Raw genomic sequence first — 23,570 nt, 5'->3', positions numbered from 1 at the left:
CCTTCTGCATGACAAATTCAAACAACATACATAGAAATACAGCTCAGCTGGGATTTCTTTATAATATTATCAGTCCTGACATCAAATTAGACTAATGACAATCCATTAACAGCCCATCAGCAATTTAACTTCAAAATCATTTCTCTTTAACTTGGAATTCTTTACAGAAATACGGAACAATATGAGCAATTTGGACGATCTTGTCCAGATAAGCAAATTAAACAACCATTTTATGATTACCAATAATTACACCACCAATGTCATCCAGTTTGTTAAATGTTCGAGTACAAAAAAAAATCTGTAAATTAAATGATAAGATATCAATTGCAGTCATATACTGATGCGCAACTGTCTGCCTAACAAAATATTAATTTGTACCCCTTAGTAGTCCTAGACCATTTTAAGGTTTCAAGCTGATACCTGATTCAACCACACCCCTAAACATACAGCTGATCTGGACTGTATACCCGACATCCAAACATACTACAGCACAAGGTCAGGGTGGCATTAAAGATCCATGACAGCAGGATTCTGTACTTAACACTTGAAATAGCTATTACAGGACAAATGATATGACCATTAAAATCACAACCATGAAATGACTATTGGACACGAGTTAAAACTATGAACCTACCACGGGACAAGGAGGTGAAATGAAAACATTTAACACTGTCTTGTATGAAATTCTGGTGAGCCAAAGTCTACTTACATTATCATCTAGCTGAAACTTAAAGAAACATCATATTTCATTGAGCTATAAAATGACCTTAATTCATCTGAGACAGCTCACTCAGTCAGCAGTGTGGCTAAATTTCACTCTAAAAGAGTTAAATACTTCAATCTCAATTAATTTTCTCGATTTTTGAAAAGTTATAAACATAAAACAGACAAAATAGACATATACAGACAATCAGTCATATAAAGTTGGACACATCTGGCCAGAAAAGCTTGTCTTTGGTTTAAATCGATTCTATTGTTTTTACAGCTCTCAAACTTTTTCAAGCAAAATATAAAAGCATTACATTAATAAATTCATTCTTTCTCTCTCAAAATTACAAAATACATTAACTTGAAAACTTATGAACTCAAATGACTCATAGTGTTCAGCTATTTGACTCAACTCTCCATTTCACTCTCAGATACCATCATTTACACTTTGTTTCCTTGAAGTACAAGTAAAAACCACTACTTTAATGGTAGTGACTCAATTAGTTATCATTGATTTTGAAAACAAATGAAAAGAGAACACACAATATCCTACTAATGGCCACTGATAAATAACCAGCTACTCTGACTCCTCAGAATTACATGCCTCAACTCAATGCAACAAACTCATTTATTATAAAAATAAATATGCGTCTTTGTAATCTTTGGTTACGAAAAATCATCAGCAGCATCAAGGCTAATTTTATCAAAATCTGAAAAACTTGTTGACATAGAAAAATTGCAAAATAAAATTCTATTAAATTGGCAGAATTAGATAAAATAGCAGCCGGTGGAATTCTTGTTCACTCATTAAAGTTTGTTTTATCTGGAGTCAGGACGCCATACAACCACATGGCCTGAGTTGGCAGTCAGTTTTATGAAAAAACTACCTAATTTAACAAAAATGAAACACTAACAAATGAGATAAATTTTATCTGTTCATCATCCGGTGTACAGTTTCTTACCATTGTATCAGCCTGTCTAAGGAAAACAAATGCCACATTAAATTTTTATAATAGACTTTAATAAATTCTATATGCCGAGCCCTCCATTCAAATCTTATATCTTTTTTTTGCCGTAGAGGTATTTATTGGAACCTACCAAGGACAATTTTAGGACATGCCCCCTGGCCTATATGTATCTTATTGACATGCTTTCTTCACCTGACAGCAGAAAATGTTAATTGTTCTATGACATATTTGGCATAATGGTGTAACAGATTCAGATGGAATCTTAAGATAACCTTTCTATACTCATCATACTGGTATATGTGTACTTGTATATTTTACAGCAATTAAATACTACGTCGATCTTCAATCCATATAATATTATTATGTATTAACACTTATATACAGCATATTTATGCATTTTTAAAGCACAATAATTTCACATTTTTATAAAGATCAGAGATGTTTGAAATTAAAATGAGAGTTAAATTCTGGGTACATGTGACAGATTTTATAAAAGAAATGAATTAAATGCCCAATTAAGAGATGTTCTAGATAGAGTATATATCCTGTAAAGCATACAAGAGGAAGCTATAATAAGGACCTGGGTGCTCATTAGGACAAATATGGTAATTCATGTTTCAAAAAATGTTAGATAAGCATATATAATAAATTATTGAATATTTGATCCAGTTTATGACCATATCAAACTAATGGTATGCATGTTCACACTTACTGCTGGCTTTATACATGATATAATTTAGCAATTTGATCTGCTCAATGAATGAAAAAAAATGACGAATTTCCAAACAAATTTAATTGACAGGTTAATCAATTTAAAACAATCAGTAAAGTTTCATGATATAGTAAAGAAATTGTCTGTCAATAAAAAATCACCTACTAGTAAATTCTATGCATAAAAAAACCCTACAATTTCATTATATGTACTGAAATATTAGTGTTAATTGAAGAAGTGGGTAGATAGGGTGAGAGACTACATGTAGGCTAATCTTTGATTCAGAAGAGTCTCAATGAGAGACACCATTTAAACATCGTAACAAGAAAAGCACATTATTAAAGCAAACACAGAACAAAACTTCAACATATACTAGAACAAATTTGTCAAAGAGTGACATTATTTTCTAATTAGATAAACATATTACAGGTAATGTTCCATAAGCACACAGCACACTTGATCTTCAGCAGACACACTTGTCTGTTACGCTGACAGATTGAAGTGGATTGGTGTGTTAGTGGATTTTGTCAATTTCTGCCCGCGGCTAGGGTTAAGATGGGTCGGACATAAAAAGGAACGTCCCCTGCAGAAGATAACTGCTAATCCCTTTGAAGATTTGAAATATGAAAAATCGCTTTGGAATGGGGAGATTCCTGATAGAAATACTGGCCCACTACATGGGGTTGAGTGGTGGAGGATAGTGACATTTTTAAATCTATCATAATCCACGGAAAGATAAGAGGGAAATGAGCGAGACAACAACTGTTATTTTTTTCTGAAGAAGCAGAAAAATCTATATGGTTATGTCACTGCTGAATGACAGCGTATCTTCAATAAGCTCTCTGATTATTGCATCTCAACCTGTCATACTCTGCACGAGGCTAAAGCTAGACATGCAAAAATGTTTCTTCAATATTCCATTAGTTTTACTGCAGCTGAATGAAAATGTTGCAATCATACATTATGCACCAAAATAATTTTAAAAACCGTAATAAATACTCACTTTACAGAAGAAAAAAAAACTTATAATATTGTTGTATTTGAAAAAATATTAATAATGCTGTTAATAGTTCAAGCTTTTCTTTCTGAACTATAAAAATAATGAATAATATACTCTCAAAGAAAAAAAGTTTCCTTATTTCAACATCCAATATCTATAAAAACATTATTGATACTAATATTATCAAAACACAATTAAGAGTATTTACCAAATTAAAACTGAGTAATAAGAATTTCCATTTTAATTAAGAAAATATTACTGATACGCTGTTTCTGCAATTTTAAATTGACCTTTTGAGTTATCTCCCTTGGCAGACCATTAGACTCCCCTTAAGTATACCTTAAGGTAAATGGATCCTATTATCTGTGATGTCTATTTCCTCCCACATGTTATAAATATGTTCTATACTGTACCTGACACACTGGACAGTTCAGTACCTAAGTAAACTCGCTGGTTTCTTCCTACCTCCTTTAATTGGTTTACAATTTCTTCCCCTTCCTTCCAGTTTCTGCATGGAACCAATTACACCTGATGACAGATTCTGGTCGACTCAGAGCAGCACCTTAAAACAACCCCCAGCTCCCTCATTAACCCCAGAAAGAGCCAGTCTCAGGCCAATTATTATGACAAACTACATCACAGGGTTCTCTTATGTTGAACTTTAATCTAGAGTTGTTTATAACAACTCAAATGAGGCTTAAAATGTTCATTGTACAATTTCTTGTGAGGGCAAAACAAAAAAAAGCAAAGTTTGGATCTTAGGCAAGCCAAAAGATCCAGTTCACGTATGGGATCGTGATGGGTCATTGGTAATCAGGGCACCACATACACAACTGAAATGAACCAACAAAAATTTTTTGGCCTAAACTGAACAAATTTTGAAGAGAACCATGAAATTCCCCCATCAGTGTCACTCCATATAATATTCTCTTTATCAATGAAAGTCACTGGTTAAAAAATCAATTAAGAGTAGGAATCTATTAATACATTATATTTCTATCTATATATTTATAATTAACTTGTCATATTAATCAACATTCTAAGCATTATGAATATAAACTAATTTGATGAAAGTTTTTGAAGTGATTTAAGGTACATTCTAAAAATAATAAATTCTTAAAAGACATGAATATGGATCTTATCATTGTTCGAATCAAGATGCATCAAAACCATTATCATATTGAAAATAAAAATTATAATAATTGAAACAGTCTAATTTCCCATGGATATTAAAAATAAGGGGTCTCAGATATTATGCACTGCGCTATGTAACTTCATTCCTAATGCTGTTGATAAATGAATGAAAACTTCTTGCATATATTGCATACCTTGGAGTTAAATTTAGACTCTCACTATAAGATTGCCATTGATAAATGTAAGAAGTTCTGACACCCTGCTCTCTCTAATCAAGCTCTAAGCATGGTATTTGAAATTTAAGGCTCTAGTTCAGACAAAAGTCCAGTTACTATCCACTTTAATGCATTTTATTAATAAAATTGCAGGTGCACATGGAAAAACAACATTTTATAAAGCTTCTCACTCCCATTTTCCAATTATAAGCCAGTCTGGGACAAGTATCTGTTTGTCTGTACAGCTCCTAGTATCCAATAATACTGTAGCCGGGAATTATTCAAAATTCTCATTGATTCTCTCCAACAATAGGAAATTAAAATTGGGGGATCGGGCCTCGTCATTTCTCACTGGAAATTAACATTTTACCTGGCGAGATTCTGATCAGAGAGACTGGTAATGTTTTGATAAGAATTATGACAGGGTAGATGAATTCTAATGTAGTACCATCTCATCCTGGAGAATCAAGCATGTCTCATACAAACTTATTGTAACATATACCTGTCGTCAAAAAGAATCAACATTATTAGCAAATGCAGAAGCAGTTAATTTCTTTCCTACAATCACTACAAAGTGTACGCTAAGGGATGGATGGCTCAAATTGATTAAAATAAGTTAAATGAATAAGCCCACTGATTTACAAGGTATACTTTGAATTATCAATCTTTATTTATCAACATTAAGCCAAGAGAAACTTCAATTTCTCTATGTTCTTCTTATTTATTGTTGCATCAATCCAAATCTGTGTCCACTTGTGACAGCGTAAGAAGTTAAATTGTCAAAGAGCTCTGTCTACCATCATCCATTCTGATCTAATACACCTGTAAATTCATTTTAAAAGTCTTGCATGTTCTTCAAAACATTGGTATATTCTTAAACACTTATCTCTCAAAGTGCTCTATATATCCATTTTATCATCAGTAATGGCTTCTCAAAAGCTGCAGAGAAACAAAAACATCTCATCAACTTGTCTGACTTGGTTTTAAAGAAATCTTAACATTATCCCCCTGAAATTGAATTGATAATTTATCTCTAAATCCCAAATAGCTCCTTCTGCTTGAGATCTGTATTTCCTTATTATTTCATAACATTATGAGGAAAACTCTCAACACTGTTATAAGGAAGCAATCCTTGATCCTCTTCTGGATGCTTCTGTTTCAAAATCTCTATCTTCTAAATGACATTAACTGTGTGATCTCATAACACATTACAGTAATTTAATAAGCTTAGTAGTCAGAATACACAATATATGTTTTCAAAACTATTTTGACCATAGGTTAAAGATAATTATAATGTTTGTAGCAGCATGCAGGCCTCTTAAATATTTTGCAGCTCATTCTTTCACAAGTATTTTGGTGAAAATTGTTTTTCAAAAGTTCTAAACAGTTTGGGGATGAAAACATTTCTTCATTTGTTCTATTCAATCCACCTTGAACAAAAAACCTGTTGACTTACAGAACATTCTTCTGACTACCCTTGATACTGCCAATGGTTCATACAAATCCTCATATCCTGATTACAGCTAGAGGAGTTGAAAACATAGCAGGTCCATCTACTACAACTGTGTATAATACAGACAGATGCTAAAAGGAACCATTATATTCCTGGTTGATGTCTGTCACAAAAGTTTCATAATCAACTATCAACAAAACAATGGTTCAACCACAAACAAAACCATGATAGTATAGTGCAACCAAACAACCAATATTAAAAAAACCATAGGACAGTAAAACCAAACATCTCCAAACAAAACCATAGAACAGTACAACAAAACAAACACAAACAAATCCATAGTGTAGTACAACCAAACAACCAATAGTGTAGTACAACCAAACAACCAATGTTATATAACCTTAGTACAGTGCAACCAATTGACCAATTGTTACAAAACCATACAACAGTGTAAAAACAAAGAACTAATGTTACATTGAACCATAGAACAGTACAACCAAACAACCACAAAACCACAGCACAAAACAACCAAACCAATTTAACAAAACCATAGTTCAGTGCAACTATAAAACCAATGTTATAAAACCATTATACAGTACAACCAAACAACCAATGTTACAAATATATTATGATAGTACCGCACGACCAATGTAGTTATAAAACCATGGTACAGTGTAACCATAAAACCAATGTTTCAACAACTACAAACAAAACCACTGTAAAACCAAACAATCACAAACAAAACCAATGTCACGACCAAACAACCACTGCCTCAAAACAACCATAAACAAAACCACAATACTGTACCTACAAACAATCAATGTCGCAAATTACCATACACTAGTAACAGCAAACCATAGAACAACCAAACAACCAATGTCGCAAACAACTCAACTCTACAACCAACAAGAGGCCCACGGGCCTTATAGGTCACCTGAGTATCATGTAACAACTTTCCAGTGATTGTATTTGGTTCGTGTTTTAATCAAAAAGTCATGAAATTCACAAATTTTGAAGGAGGCACCATTGCTTATCAAAGGGCAGATTTCAAAGTATTAATTTATTTTTAGTCAAAGTACCCCCCTGGTACCCCTGACCCAGCGGCCCTGAAATTATCTATTTTAAAAGAGACTCCTTTCTTCATTATAAGGCCAGCATTTTTTTATGTTTAGGTTTAGTTATGAACATGAGAATTTTTGATAAATCAATTATTAACATTTGTACATTCTTTTTTTATGCTATTCTAATAGGCTCCTTACAACTGGACACATAATGCTTACAAATAGGAAAGTAGAACATTTAATTGCTTATTTCATCATCTGCCAGTTTGGGCCAGTTATATAAATTTTGTGATGTTGGTCAAAATATATTTTTAAAAATCAATTCTTTAAAAGTCTTTCAATATATCTTCATTTTTTAAATATGTGTTAGGTGAATGTGTAGACAATGTTCTAAAATTTACTTGATGCCTAAAATTATAATTCCTATCATAAAACAGACAGGGAGTATTGGGAAGTATGGTGAACATTTTTTCAATTAAGTGTAAAATAATTTTTCTGGCTGATACAATTGATACTACATGCCTGTATATATTTGTATATTCTTGCCGCCTTTTAATAGTTGAATTTTTTTGTTTATTTCTTCAGGTTATTGTTTATTTCTTCCTCAAATGGACTTAACTTCTCCCAATAGTTTTATTCATTACATCTGATGCATAAGCAACCCTTTTTTAAAGAATGATGCTTAGACTGTAAGCTATAACAGAGACCTAAACTGTAACAATGTCGCTGGCAATATGCAATAGCTACCACGGGCAGTTTAAAACCTGGGGGAGGAAAATAATTTACAGACAGATACTTTTGAAACGAATACATAATTATCTCACCAGTATGTCATTGTGCAGCAAAGTCGTCAGCATTTTATTTGTCCTTTGAACGGGTGAAACGCGTTTTGAATGGCACTCGTATCGATGAATTTTACACTAAACCAAGCTCAGATCTAGCTTTATTTACCCGACGTTTCATCTTAAAACCGGAAGTGCGAGTTCGTAAATTTGAAATCTCGATCCCGACTCAAATTTGACATCGGAAAGAAAAAAAATGTTTTATTTTTTTTTTCTGAAAATTCAAAACCTTGAGCGGAGGGTTTGTAAAACTGAAAATAAAATAAATCCTGGCCTTAAATATGTAATTAGGTCATTAGTATATTAACCAGGAGCAAAGGATAAAATGTTCAAAGAATTCATGCATTTCACTATTAGAGCCCCACCCTAAAACAAGAACCCCTGACCCTGGGGCCATAAAATTCACAATTTTGGTAGAGGCACTCTTGCTCATCATAACTATGTACTTAGTTAGTTTATTTAATAGAGAAGAAGATTTTCAAAGAATTCATGTATTTCACTATATAATCAATAGAGCCCCGCCCTAACACCAGAACCCCTGACCTGGGGCCATAAAATTCACAATTTTGGTAGAGGCACTCTTGCTCATCACAACTATGTACTTAGTTGGTTTATTTAATACCCAGGAGCAGAAAAGAAGATTTTCAAAGAAATAATGCATTTTCACTACCTACTTATTGAGCCCCACCCTAGCACTTGAACCCCTGACCCCAGGGCCATGAATTTCACAATTTTGGTAGAGGACTCATTGCTGATAACAATCATGCAAACAGTTTGACTGCTTGATGTCCAGGAGTAAAGAAGAAGATTTTTAAAGATTGCATTAATTTTAGTGGTTTTGGCCCCACCCTTCAAGCCCCAGGGGGGCAGGGATCATGAAATTCACAATTTTTGTTCCCCTTCACCCATAGATGCTTTGTGCCAAATTTGGTTGAAATTGGTTCAGTGGTTGCAGATGAAAATGTTCAAATGTTAACGCACGGCGCACGACGGACGACGGACGACGCACGACGACGGACGAATAGGATAGCAATAGGTCACCTGAGTTTACTCAGGTGACCTAAAAATACAATGTCACAAACAACCATTGACAAAACCACACTGCAACCAAACTGAAACAACCTATGTCACAATTTTACATCCAAACAGGAAACCAAAGCATAGCGAAACATATATGGGGGATGAAAATCATTTTGCTAGCATTTCATTATAAGTGTGTTTGCTATTAGTATTTGTATTTTGACTTAATTAACACAATTTTGTCATTTTCTTGATATTAACATTTTTCAGCTTGCCTCAGGTACAAGTGAAAATGTTTTGCAGACAAGTGAGTATTGCTGGGGACTTGTCTGCAAAACAAGTGATTTTTCTGCTATTCATTTACATGTAATGCCAAGATATGAAAAAACAAATTACACATGCAGAAGCTTCGATCTAATTATGATTCCACTAATATACATGTTTGAGAGGGAATGTGTGCAAATTTATGTCTTATAGAAAATAAATAACTCTGACTCTTAATATATGTTCAATAAATTAAAACTTTATTTTCCATATCTTCTTCAAGCTGGGAGAGATAATGAGGCAAAGAGAAAGACAGCATTATTGAAGATCACTGCAATATAACTCAATATAGCCTCACTCCATATGTAAGCATAATATACGATGTACTGGTACTTTAATTCTAGACACCTCTCCTAATATAAAACCCCAACAGGGCATCAATAAAAAACCTTTCTATTCCTCCCTCATGCATGGTTTGTTAAATCTGCCTAGTAATTCTTCTAACATGGAAAGTAAATTAGATTTTAATTGAAGTTTCACTTTTCACTTCATTCCATATTGCAGCATGTTGTTCGAGTCATTATAACAACATAAAGGTTTGGGGCTGAGTATTACATCAAATGTGGATACCCGGCCAATTAAAGCTGGGTTTAACTGAGTAAGGGAATTAGGGATACTCTCTGAGAATGACAGTCCACATCTAATCCCGCTATCTACAGAGTAACTTGTATGATTCCTGATACACTGAGAGAGGACAGACCACATATGGAGAGTGTATTATATCTCCATACACGGGACTCAAATGACGGATGTCAACAGAAAACAAAACTCTGTGGAGCGAATACCAGGGTATTATCTTAAACCAGGATTTTCTCAAGCATCACAAATCCTCTTGTTTGTCTGAACAATGATACCACTCCAAAAAACATTCTATCCACAATATCAACTCATACAAACAATGATACCACTCCAAAAAACATTCTATCCACAATATCAACTCATACAAACAATGATACCACTCCAAAAAACATTCTATCCACAATATCAACTCATACGCACAATGAACAATGATACCACTCCAAAAAACATTCTATCCACAATATCAACTCATACGCACAATGTACAAAAAAAATGCATAGCCTTCACTGATTCAGAAATTTTTTGACAATGTACATAACCATGAAAGTTAGAATTATTTAAATCAATTAGGCCAAACACATCCTACATACCTAATGAATTTTAACTTTGAAATAGTTTGAACAACTTCTGACACTTTACTCTCTCATTTACATGTGTGTATGTACATTATCATTAATTCATTATCATACATTAATTTAACATGAGAATATTATAAGCTTTAATAAATTTTTTCCCCTTTTATCTGTAATTTGATTTTTTTTTATATTTTGACTGTATACCAACATGGTGATGTGGATATATTGAATTCAATTGTAAATTATTGAGGATCAAGATTTTAATTCCATTTTATTCCAATATTGTCTGCTTATTAAAGTGTAACAAATATTGTTACTATTCCAGAAACAGACAAAAATAATTTGAATATGGACCATTATACATGTAGAACAATACTTAGTGCACTGTCAAACTCTACAGAAAGACTTAACCATGTTAAACTTACGAAAACATGATTGTATGTAGAGAACAATTTCAAGCAACAACCACCAGACTCTGTGCACCATAAAAAATGATGAAATCACCTCCAACAAAAATGTTATTAGGAATTCTATGAATTGCAGGTGAACTGTCTGCTATCATAGAGGATTAATCTTTTCTAATCCAGCATCATTGAGGAGAATTACTGGGTAAACATCAATGATTGACTTAGCAAACTGGTTTAATTATTTACACAAACATGTCTACAGAAAAAGGACTGGAGAACCATTCATAGCAATGGGAATTTAGGTGTACAGCAAAACTCGTTTAGTATGAACACGGATATGGCGAATATACGGATATAGCGAAGTTATCTTATATCCCCAGCTACATATATTTAACGAATTCCTTCTGCGGATATAACGAATTACGGATATAGCGAAGTAATTTTATTGGTCCCTGTTACTTCGTTATAACCGAGTTTTACTGTAGATTGCACATGCATCCAGATTTACTTTAGAAAAAAAATCTTAGGACACTTTTAAAATTAAATATAAATAAATAGATAAAATTAGCATATTAATATATATATAATTATATTAAATAGATTAATTTTTCATGTACCTTTGATAATATTTAGATTAATTTATATGTAAGTTTGACATTTCTCTCAGGGGCTGACAGATTTTTTTAAGCACTTGTCCACGGGCAAGTGCATGGCATATTTCACTTAATTGGTCTACTTCAATTTTTACTTGCCCCTCCGTAAACTATAAATTAAAGATAACACTTATAACAAAATAATTTTTATTTGGTGTAAAATTATAAGCCTAACATTTTTTTTAAATATGTATTGATTGATTTTTTTAAAGTCACTTGCCCCGGACAAGTGCCTGTAAAAAATTCACTTGTCAGCCTTTAAAATTAACTTGCCCCAGCAACGGGCAATGGGATTTGACAGCCCCTGTCTGTGATCTATGAATTGATTATGTATATATCTGATACAATGCAAATTTAAAAATTTACATTATATATTATTATTATAAATTTAAATTTCAAAAATATAGTAATAAATGAAATATAGTTTTTTTCCTGTCTTCCAGCATGCTCAGTATTAATATATTTAAAAATTCACATGCTGGTTTGAATGTTTTTAATATTTCAAATTGTCAATAAATAAAAAAAATGGATTCAGCAAAACTTTTTTTGTAAACTTTCTCAATCATTAAATGCCCCCCCCCCCCCTTCACCAAACATGCCCCCCTCCCCCCTCCAAAAAAAAAAATTAATAAAATTAAAGTTACACAGTCAGGGGTCACTTGCTACATGTAAAGTAATAGAAGGACAACAGTTTAATCATTGGATCAATTATTTCTTAGCATTGGGTAAAAAATATAAAACATATATATTTATTATCAAATATAATCGATATTAAAATTTAAAGAATAAAAATATAGAAACTTTTTTTGCTCTTAAATCAAAATGATGTAGTCTTCAGAAATTGTGTTATTTTCAAAGCTTGTTTTATGATTTTTAGCTGTTTCTATTCTTGTCAAAGTTAAATTAAGAAATTGCATAAAAACACCCACTAATGAAAGTTTTTTTTTTTTAATCAGTTATTTTTGACATGAAATAATGGGTTTCTAAATACAGCTACTTTTCAGAGGATGGGACTAAACCAAACTTTAGGCTTTTGATATCACCATTTTACAAAGGAGCTATTTAGCCTCAGGGGAGATGGTCGGCTTTACTCAGCATCGGCAGCAGAGTGTTCAGAGAGTGCTTATTATCATATCAACAAATCTTCTAAACAGTAAACATGATTTCAACATTACCAACCAAAACAAAACTCAAATACATCATAAACCATAGCTCCATGTCGTCAATCTGCATCCCCGTACATCCTAAATTCATTATAGGAAACTCTTTATTAAATCTTTAGCCCTAAGACAATGATGTTTTCTTTTCTACCAACTTCTGATTCATGGCACCAAAAGTGCTGGAAAGAAATAACCACTTACCCAGCAGACGATAGGTTTCATGAGCGTCCAGGTATAAATCCAGGTCAGTCTTACAAACTGTTACAAATCCCAAAAAAGTCAAAGCACTGGCCAGCACAAAACACTTCATTCTCATAGACTGCTACATTCCAAATGCCCCTTCCGTGCTGTTGACATTTCCACTCAGAAAGTAAATGACGGAATTGATAACGGTCGAAGAGTAACATTGACGGAATAGTTCACCTAGTCACGTGAGGAGGAATTTTAATATTTTCTGGAACACACTCAAAACTGAAATAATTTACAGAACTTAAATCATAAAAGCAGATGATTTATTAGATCGACGTTAACAATTGTTTGTTTTTTTTACTACACAGGTATTCCTTGAGAAAAATGCGCAGAAGATGATAAGCTACATGTAAATCCAATATATCTTGGGATTAATCCATTAAAATGGCATATTCTGTATAATAAGTCTAACTGCTTTATTAACATATAAAAAACAATTAGAATAGAATAGAGAGCTCTAAGTTTAATTAATATTTACATAATGTATTATTAATTATTATTGTTAACTATAGTGACAAACTCGGATATGGACATTTGAAACAAAGATATAAATTATATTGTAGGTTACAACTTTATTTTCAACTTCTTCAACACTTCAATGGTAAATCTTTACACTGTATTTCAATGGACGTAGCATCGTTTTTGAAAGTGGAGGAGGGGGCCAATCAGAACAAAGTAATGTCAACTTACCTTAAAAAACCCCTGACAACCCCAAAAAGGGGGTGACTTATCCAAACCCGAAAATCCCATATATTTCGTCGGGGGGGGGGGGGGGGGGTGAATTAATTTTTTGTGGAAGGGGGGGGGGGGGCTACCGACCTTTCAATGAACATTAATTTTTCAATCGTGAAAAGTTATGTTCGTAAAAAAGTGGGACAAACCCCCTCCTACTGATGCTATGCGCATGCATTCCAGTAGCTGCAATAACGTAGCCCTCTCCGATTTTTTTAATCTGGTGTTTTCTTTCTCCACTTTTCAGGTTTTTCTGTAGCTTTCCCTCCTATTTTTTTCAAAAACTAGAGGTACTGTGAGCAATGAGCTCACTAAATGATACCCCTCGCCTCCCATATGAATATAATGGCAGTGACCATGTTTTGCTCTGGAAAATCCAAAATATATGTCAGATCAAAAAGTAAAATAGGAGGTGCACAATGGCAATATGTAATGAAGATTCTGTGAAAGTTTCATTAAATTTCCTTCAGTGGTATGAGAGGAGTTGCGGATAAGAGATGGGTACCCCAAAGCGTAACAGACGGACGGACGGACGGAAATACCGATTATACCCTCCCACTTTTCAAGCGGGGGGTATAACAAAACACCCCCTCCCCAAAATAAAAAAAACCGATGCTTCTTCCCTGTAAGGAGATAAAAATTATAACGGAGTACTTTTTATACTTTACCACTTCTACATAGCATTCATTTTGAATAATGTACAATTTTAATTTAGAACAATATACCACGAAGAATGAGCAATTTGACACTCCCCCCCCCCCCCCACCTCCCATTGAATTCAAATTGAAAAAAGAAGATCGGTAAACTACGGAGAGAAATGTCCATCTGCTTAACAAACAGAGAAGTGGAAGAGAAGATAGAAAATTAATTTTAAAAAAAAACTTTTATAACGTACTCTAATTTGGATTGAAGGGATTATTTGCATGCGCCTAAGTTAATATTATACCATTCCCACACTCAGGCGCTGTCCATTTCCACGTATAAACTAAATTCTATCACAATATGTACAAATGGAGGAATCTTCGATCGTTTCACTTATTATACCCCCGGCTTGAAAAGTGGGAGGGTAAATAATAATCGGTATTTCCGTCCGTCCGTCTGTTACGTTTTGGGGTACCCATCTCTTATCCGCAACTCCTCTCATAACACTGAAGGAAATTTAATGAAACTTTCACAGAATCTTCATTACATATTGCCATTGTGCACCTCCTATTTTACTTTTTGATCTGACATATATTTTGGATTTTCCAGAGCAAAACATGGACACTGCCATTATATTCATATGGGAGGCGGGGGGGGGGGGGGGTATCATTTAGTGAGCTCAGTGCTCACAGTACCTCTGGTTTGAAAATATTTCTTCGAAGTATGAGTTGAGATAAAGCACTTCTATGTTAAAATTACAATTTTGTTGAGAAACGTTTACTTCTGCAGTGAAATTTGAAGTCCTTTTGTTTTCAATCACAAACAAAAATTTAACTGTAGTGTAATCAGTGACGGATCCAGAAGAGGGGGGGGGGGGCCCCCTCCCCCCCCCCCCTTGGATTTGCTAAAAAGAGAAAGAATAGAGTCCCCAAATTTTGTTGTGTTTTTACTATAGAAAATGTTCAGGGAAAGGTTAATGTATCTATCGTGAGAGATCATAACATAAAGTGTAGAAAAAGTCGTAAAAGTAAAGTTTTTAAAAATGTCAAAACAATATTTAGATAAGAATATGCCGTATCACAATATATCTGAAGTTTCTCCTTTAAAACAGTGTTTATTTTATAAGGAGAAAGATAAAACTTGGCAGAGCATTTTCTGGACCTGACAACGTATTTCTATATGGAATTTTCTCAAGTTCAGTATTTAAAAAAAAATCCGGAAAATAGATTGGTTTGGTTTTATATTTATATTGTACTCTCTAAACAAATGTAGCTTAAATGTTGCATTAACTTTCAAACAACATTCTTATTAACATACGATAATATTAAGCTTGTTTTTCTGATCTGGCGTATCTTGTAAATGCGTGTGCAGTCAAAAGAAAAGATTTTTTTGTTTGGGTGTTTTATTTAAAGACTACATTATCACTTCCGGTAAGTCTGTGAACAGAAAAAAACATATTTATTTTATTAGAATTTGACCAAATGGTACGTACGATCCACTTCAAATGGAATGAAGATGTTTGATGTTACATAAATCTTCGTTAGAATTTCTGAATACTTTCTTTTCTCGCCGGTGATGTTAGGATTTTCATGGGCATTCTTTCCCTATGGAGAATGGTCACTGACTGAGTTTTTCCTTGATTTTATCATTTGGTTTTGAAACTAAGCAGTTTCAGTATTAGTAAAAATGTCAAATTTTGAAAAGTAATTTGAGAATACCTTTTCTGTTTGTAATTCTTACTTTGTGTGATAGCATCTATATAAAAATGCAAGCTTCTGTTTAGCCCGAGATTCCTCTGTCTCCTAAAAATGTGACCACAGGGGTTTGCTCCCGGCTTTTACTAAATATTTAATTAAAATTTATCTATTAAATACTTAAACACGAAAGGGAGGACATCATTTTCTCCTCCAAAATGTCCAAAGCGCATGTTTGGATTATTATTAACTTGAAATATAACACGTATTGTAGGGGCTCCAACTCCTAGAGGATTATTCAAGAATTATGTCTTAGGAAAATCAAAGCAGAGCCCATATCAAAAGATGGAAATCCGGTTATTTTTCATTAAGATTTCATGTTAGTTGTCTTTTTTGTTACAGAGTACAGACTGAACAGAAATGACAACAGCAGCTCGTCCAACATTTGAACCGGCCAGAGGTGGTAGAGGGAAAAATGAAGGGGATCTCAGTGCCCTATCCAAACAGTATTCAAGTCGAGATTTACCAGCGCACACCAAAATCAAATACAGGTATGAAGGATGTCAGAAGCCTCTCTGACTTATTGAATTTACTGTTTAAATCAGAAGCAAAAAATAACACTGTGGACTTGTCTGATCTTGACATAATTGATACAAAATATTTTAAAATTCATTGAGACGAAAATGTTAACAATACTGTAGAAGTACTTTTTTCCGCGTGGTATTAATTTACGCTATGTACGCGGTCACAAATTCTCCGCGGATATTTGTCCAAGCTTACTTGATATTAATGTAAGACATATAGTGACAGTCTAAGAGTAATTTTCTACCCGCGGATTAAACAGAAATTGAGATTCCGCAGAATTATGACTCCGTGGAAAAAAGTACATCTACAGTAATTCAAATTTTGACAATGATTGTGAAGAAGTAAGCTAAAGTAAATGGGAAAGGTGTTAAACTATGAATCATGTTAAATTAATGACACATGTAGTAATTTATATTTTATGTTTACAGGCAGGAAGGACAAGGTACAACAGAGGAACTTAGAGGCCGTGATTTCAGAAGAGATTTAGATGAGAGGGAAAGAACTGTCAGAGAAAAAAGAGATAGAAACAGGGGTAATTGTCATTTGTACCATAAATCTGGTCCAGTAAAATATCTAAGGTTACAAATGAATTTAAAATACAGATATATTATAGACTTGTCGAAATTTTTTAATCACTGTCAGACATTTGGTCTGTCAAAGTCGAATGTTCTGTCGGACCAGTCAAACTTTTGTCAGACCAGATACTTGTACCTTATTTTGATGCTGATAAAGTTATATGAATAACAGCACCAAAATGTCCTTTATTATTTTCAATAGCCTTCAATCTAACAAGTTTCTTTTCTTGGGATAGAGAGTCTTTAACATAGACATAAATGACAAGTTTTATGACTTTGCTATATTTTAACAAATTTACTTAGCCATCGTCAACATGCTGCATACGCGGCCATTTTTTTCTGTGTTTGTGACCTTTAACTAAGCATCCCGATCCCGACTTTTATTAAATTTGCATTATGCGCAATTTTTTTCAATTGGTCATCTGGACCAACATTTTCTTAAATGTTATCGGTCCAGGCAAATTTTTACCGGCCTTGCCGACAGGACCGACAGATTTCAACAAGTCTGTATTACAGGGAGAAATGTCATAATTTGATGTCAGCTAAATATGAAATTATAACTGTTATTTGCTGGCATTCTTGTGTTTTAAAAGGTAACTAAAAAAAGAATTCAGAATGTCGTCCTGCAATTTGAAATACCATAAAAAAAAATCACAAATTTCCTGGTACAAGCAGTGAGTTACTCTTCATAAAAGTAAACAAAACATGAAGAAAAATATTGTTTTACAGAATCAGGCAGCAGTAAGAGGCCTCGCCTAGATCAGGTTCCTGCGGCTAATTTAGATGCAGATGACCCAGTCGATGAAGAGGTAAACATTGTGTTACTTTAATTTTTAGTGTATGATCAAAGAATGTTATTTATCAGTTCAACAAAATTTTACTTAAATTGTCATGCATTCATTCCCCTTTTCATTTTTCCTTGTCCACCATCTATTGTTTTTCTGTCTCACCATAAGAAAATTTTCAGAATGCATCTCGATTTTCATTTTTTAGTGAATTTTACAAAACACAGAATATTATTAACTAAATCGAGAAAGATATAATTCCATGCATTGATTTCTTGATTTGTATTTTTGCTATTTTAATATTCATAAATGTCTTTATTCCAAAACAATGTTCCATGTTTTTAATGCCCCTTTGATTTTTAATACTGAAATTTGTGTTGTATTAATATTTCAAATATCACTAGATTTTGACTGATCCAGACTTACGTTTTATAGGATGAGGATGAGTCTTCTGATGATGAAGATGACACCGCTGAGTTAATGGCCGAACTCCAGAAAATCAAGAAGGAACGAGCCAATGAAAAAGCAAGAATGGTAAATTGTTTTGTAATATAATTTTGATGAAAATGAAGCATTTGAGGAAGAGCACATCTAATTACTATGCCACAAAATGTTTGGAATGTGGGAGTCCCTGTCTGTCTACCATGCTATATGTGTCAGTACCAGTGTTGTACTAGTGACCATTATCCAAGATAATAAAGCTAAATGCAGTTATTCTTGGAATTAAAGGTGTGTCATCACTCACTTTATATAAAATGAAGGAAAAGCTCATAAATTTCTTATGTCCATGTGATGCATAATTATTTCATCTACTTGTCAACTGGGCAATTATTTTTGGACTGGAAAAAAATGTGAAAAAAATTATTTGAGGCTCATATTTGACACAGAGATTGATTATAACCTAAGAATTTGTGATGAATTTGATTTGGGGTCATTTGCACAAGGTCAAGAAAGAATAACATGTGGAAGTTACCATTCTCTGAGCTCACTCACAGATTCAGGTCCAGTTAGTCACATGACAGCTTTTGAATTTTTTTTTTGAATCTCCCGGTGATGCATGTTGTATTGAATTTTTAGGATGCAGAGAAGAAAGCAGAGGAAGAGAGAATTAGAACCGAGAACATTCTGAAGGGGAATCCCCTACTAAACCAGCAGGAGAAAAATGCCACAGATTTCAAAGTCAAGCGAAGGTATATAGAACAAAGTGTTCAGAGGTTAGAGAGTGTCTGATGTCTGAAGAACAGGGTATAATGAATTCCTTCAGTTTAATATTTGAAGACTATAGTTGTATCAATTTAGGCTATTTAAATCCTGAAACACAGAGAATAAGTTAAAATGGGTTATTCTGATGAATAATAGAATATATTTGATGATTAAAGTTACGGTAAGTAAATCGTATAAAAAATAATGCAATTGGTACTGCATGATTTTCCTACTTTTTTTTTGAAAAACAACTAAAAATGCTACAAGAGGATATGATTAATAGGTACTGCTAATTTTAAAAATGTTGCTTTGTTTTGGTGTAGGTGGGACGATGATGTTGTGTTTAAGAACTGTGCTAAAGGAGAAGACGATAAAAAAAAGAGTGCATTCATTAATGACACCTTGAGATCAGAATTCCACAAAAAATTCATGGAGAAATATGTAAAATAAATCGACTCTCACTGTGGATAAGAAGGCTAAAGAAACAAAGTTAAAGTAACAAAGTGCAGCAGCTGATTTAGCTCTGGGATTGTTAGTGAGGTCCTCTTTGATTGGCTAGTGAATTTTATGTATGTCAAAATAGAGTAACCGGGAACTGGAGGACTACGAACATGTCCCATTGCTTAAAGGAACACAGAAGACTATAATACACACTTGTGAAAGATGGTCTCTTTTGGTTAATATATATTACTCTATCAATATGAAATGTATAGACACAATTAATTTCTTGTCTTACATGTATGTGATGAAAGTAGCAAATAAGTTTTAGGACCCACTCAAGGCAGTTCTTTCAAGCAAACTGTGTGCAAGCAATAATTTGGGAAATTTCCATTTTTATTCCATATTATCAAAACAAAATTTTGCTGTTAAAAGTGTATTTCTATTTTGTCACAAGTTTTCTTTAAAAAAAAACCCCACTCAACTTGATGGGGAAATTTTTTTGTAAAGTGGTAGCCCTAAACGACATTGGTAATGAATTATGTATATGTATCTTTCCTACTGAAAATATTCATTTTAATGTTATTTAAGGCACATATCATTACTAGAAATATTTATAAATTGTGTCTTTACAGCAGAGCTATTAAACAAATATTTGATATTTCTCACACATTTGAAACTTGGTATTGATGTGTTAGGTTTTGTAAATAAACTGCATGAATCAGAAAATCTGACCAATTTGCGGTTGTGTAGTAGTCAGATATTGTATCTTTATAATCACACGTTTGCTTTTACATGTTACAATTTGTCCATCTGTTCAAGTGTTTTATAAAAATGTGTGATTATTTGTAAAAATAAAAGTAGTGTGAGATTTGCATTGTTTTGTTTTTGTTGTACATATGTATTATGAATATGAAATACAGTTAATTCTCGATAAACCGCCACCTTTTGTAATTTAGAAATCATGGCGGTATTTGGCGATGAATTGAATTTCCCATCTTTTAGGAAACAAGAAGTAGAGTTATCGTTCTTAGAAATACCATTAAGCATTTCTATTCTTAATATTACATGTACATATATATAAAAACATATTTCTAAATTTGAAAATACTTCTAGTAATTTTTTTTATGTACAATTTTGCTAAAACAAAATGTATATGAAATAAAGACAAGTACATTACTGCATGCATGTAAATCTGCACGTCTGATATTGAAAAAAAAATACTGGGTCTATCGTCATGATATTACGGAAGCCCGTTGGTGCCACGTACGAAAAATATTTTATCTGGCGGCCGCCACTTATTATTTGGCGGCCGCCACTTGTATATATGGCGGCCGCCACATAATTATGTGGCGGTCGCCACTTATTATTTGGCGGCCGCCACTTATATATCTGGCGGCCACCACTTAATATATGGCGGCCGCCACATAATTTTTATGGCAGCCGCCACATATTTTTCTGGCGGCCGCTATATAATATCTGGCGGCCGCCACATATTTTTCTAGCGGTCGCTATATAATATCTGGCGGACGCCACATAATTTATCTGGCGGCCGCTATATAACATCTGGCGATCGCCACTTATTAATTGGTGGCCGCCACATGATTTATCTGGCGGCCGCCACTTATTTTATTGGCGGCCGCCAAATATTTATCTGGCGGCCGTCACTTATATATCTGGCGGCCGCTACATAATATTTGGCGGCCGCCACATAATTTATATGGCGGCCGCCAGATAACACCTGGCTTCCTGAATCGCGCGCATGTTTTAATGTGTGGTTTAAGAGGTGGATACAGTGTAAAAATTATAATAGCAACATCAATCAACCAAACTTGTAAGAGATTTATTATGAACCAACACTCCAATCCACACTTCTTATAGATATGTTTTAGCATAGAGCAGATTAATATTTGATTTGAATTATGCAAGTATTTGTAGATTGTTTCGATTATTAAGAAGCCTCATCAGGGGTCACGGACATAAATCATGGTGTTTGCTGTAAGCTATGATTGGTTGAGAATTAAATGAAGTTTTGCAATTTGGATTTCCAAGAATGGTGTTCCAATATTTCAGAATTCGTTTTTTATCATTTACTTTTTTATCAATAAGCAGCGGTTGTGTCAACATCCATCTTCTTAACCCAATAACACTCACCTTTTGCAAAATAATTTATGTGGCGGCCGCCAGATATATAAGTGGCGGCAGCCAAATAATAAATGGCGGCCGCCAGATATTAAGTGGCGGCCGCCAGATACACAAGTGGCGGCCGCCAAATAATAAGTGGCGGCCGCCAGATATATATGTGGCGGCCGCCAAATAATAAGTAGCGGCCGCCAGATATATATGTGGCGGCCGCCAAATAATAAGTAGCGGCCGCCAGATAAAATATTTTTCATACGTGGCACCAACGGGCTTCCGTATGATATATTGCCGATAGTACGTAAAATGAATTCTTGAATAAATTCATTGTTTATGACATCATTGTTGATGAAACGTTCACAATTTCTACTACATATAATTATTTTTTAAGCAAACTTTTCATTGCTTAAAGCATAAAATAATATCGTTATTGGCGAACTTGAACAACAACTGCTTTCGTGGCGAAGCCGTAACTAAATGATTTTTATTAAACAGAAACGAAATTATTATAACGGTTCATGTGAAAATTATTGTTTATTTAATTCTTATTTAATTAAATAATTGCATGTACCTTGTCTGGCTTTGTATGCTTAATGACAGGGATAGCGTCAACCAATTAGCTGCGCTTCACTGACCACTTGCACCTGTGGCGGTATATGGAGATAATTGACACTTAAAAATGGACGTTTGTTTTGAAAACGGTGGCGGATGGCGGTATGCGAATTTAGCGTTATAAAGAGAATTTTATATCGCAGGAAAATCGTTCTTGGGGAATCATGGCGGTATTGCGAAAATGGCGATGAATCGAATGGCGATAATTCGAGAATTGACTGTATTGTAAAGGTGGATAATATAATTGACATTTTGATTGATGGCTTTTACTCTAAATTAAATTTATAGGTGAACATATATTATTGGTAATTTCAGTTAAGTGTGAAGTTTTGCATGACGTCACGATCTTTTTCAACAGATGCATCCAGAGTAAACAATTCACAGGATTGGTCAACTCATATTATCAATATTGACACGGAAATAATCTGTTGCACGAGCAACCTATCAGGGATTAGAAAAAACTTCCAGTCGTAAAGCTTGCTGTTAGGAGGCGTGTACTATTTACCTTGAATGCAGCTGTCATCATAGGTTGTGACGTAATGCAAAACTTCACACTTAACTGAAATTACTAATAACCTTAAATCTAGACCAAAAAAAGGATATGGTAATCCAAGAATAAAAAAGGCACTTTATGCCACAACAAGTTTTCATGAGGGCACTTTTTAACATTTTTAAATATTACGAAGAAGTTAATAACAAATGATATTTGAATGGAATTATTGTAGATTGGGAAATAATCATAATGGTTTTAATTTTGATATGTTCGCGATTTATCATCTTTCCGCGCAATTCAACCCATAGTGAATATTATTATTAGCATTTTAAAAAGATTAAATGCTTATATGAAATTTTGAATTATTTTTTGCACTGTGAAATTAAAACCAAATGAAATTTTTTGAGATATTGAGAAATTTTAACACCGTGGAATTAAAACAACTTACAGTTATATAAGATGTAAACAGTATTATGATATTGTGAATTCTGTTCGAATTCTAAAGGAATATTGAAGGTACTTTTAAATTTGTTTATTTATACAAATCAATATCAGATGACCTAAGTCTTGTCAGTGAAAATTAGAATTAAATAGGTTTGTCTCAGTAAGAAA

The 23,570-nt window shown here is 33.5% G+C and overlaps 2 protein-coding genes across 2 annotated transcripts in view; one reads left to right on the top strand and one right to left on the bottom strand.

The window, feature by feature from the left end:
- Positions 1 to 13,194, bottom strand: part of LOC134269646 (tyrosine-protein kinase RYK-like) — a 38,815-nt gene extending 25,621 nt beyond the window's left edge. Inside the window, exon 1 of the mRNA XM_062751852.1 lies at positions 13,013 to 13,194. Within this exon, the coding sequence (XP_062607836.1) occupies positions 13,013 to 13,127 (115 nt within the window). The 5' untranslated portion in view covers positions 13,128 to 13,194. The remainder of the gene's footprint in view (positions 1 to 13,012) is intronic.
- A 2,708-nt stretch (positions 13,195 to 15,902) lies between these two features.
- Positions 15,903 to 20,174, top strand: LOC134269636 (spliceosome-associated protein CWC15 homolog). The gene is made up of 7 exons (XM_062751842.1): positions 15,903 to 15,973; positions 16,531 to 16,679; positions 17,142 to 17,245; positions 18,018 to 18,097; positions 18,509 to 18,607; positions 19,151 to 19,263; positions 19,600 to 20,174. The coding sequence occupies exons 2-7, from the start codon at positions 16,549 to 16,551 to the stop codon at positions 19,724 to 19,726; spliced, it is 654 nt and encodes a 217-aa protein (XP_062607826.1). The 5' UTR covers positions 15,903 to 15,973; positions 16,531 to 16,548; the 3' UTR covers positions 19,727 to 20,174.
- Positions 20,175 to 23,570: the final 3,396 nt, after the last annotated feature.

The sequence above is a fragment of the Saccostrea cucullata genome, unplaced genomic scaffold (assembly GCF_032062105.1).
Source record: "Saccostrea cucullata isolate Sc308-1 unplaced genomic scaffold, CSIRO_AGI_Scuc_v1 ctg710, whole genome shotgun sequence".
NCBI lineage: Eukaryota > Metazoa > Mollusca > Bivalvia > Ostreida > Ostreidae > Saccostrea > Saccostrea cuccullata.
The sequence above is the reverse complement of the archived record's forward strand: the minus strand, read 5'-3'. Positions and strand labels throughout refer to the sequence as shown.

What these genes read in the sequence shown, in the direction of transcription:
- LOC134269636 (XM_062751842.1), top strand. Translation starts at nt 16,549, where the DNA reads ATGACAACAGCAGCTCGTCCAACATTTGAACCGGCCAGAGGTGGTAGA. An exon ending in ATGACCCAGTCGATGAAGAG is followed by an intron (nt 18,098 to 18,508) that starts GTAAACATTGTG and finishes TACGTTTTATAG; the next exon opens with GATGAGGATGAGTCTTCTGA. An exon ending in GATTTCAAAGTCAAGCGAAG is followed by an intron (nt 19,264 to 19,599) that starts GTATATAGAACA and finishes GTTTTGGTGTAG; the next exon opens with GTGGGACGATGATGTTGTGT.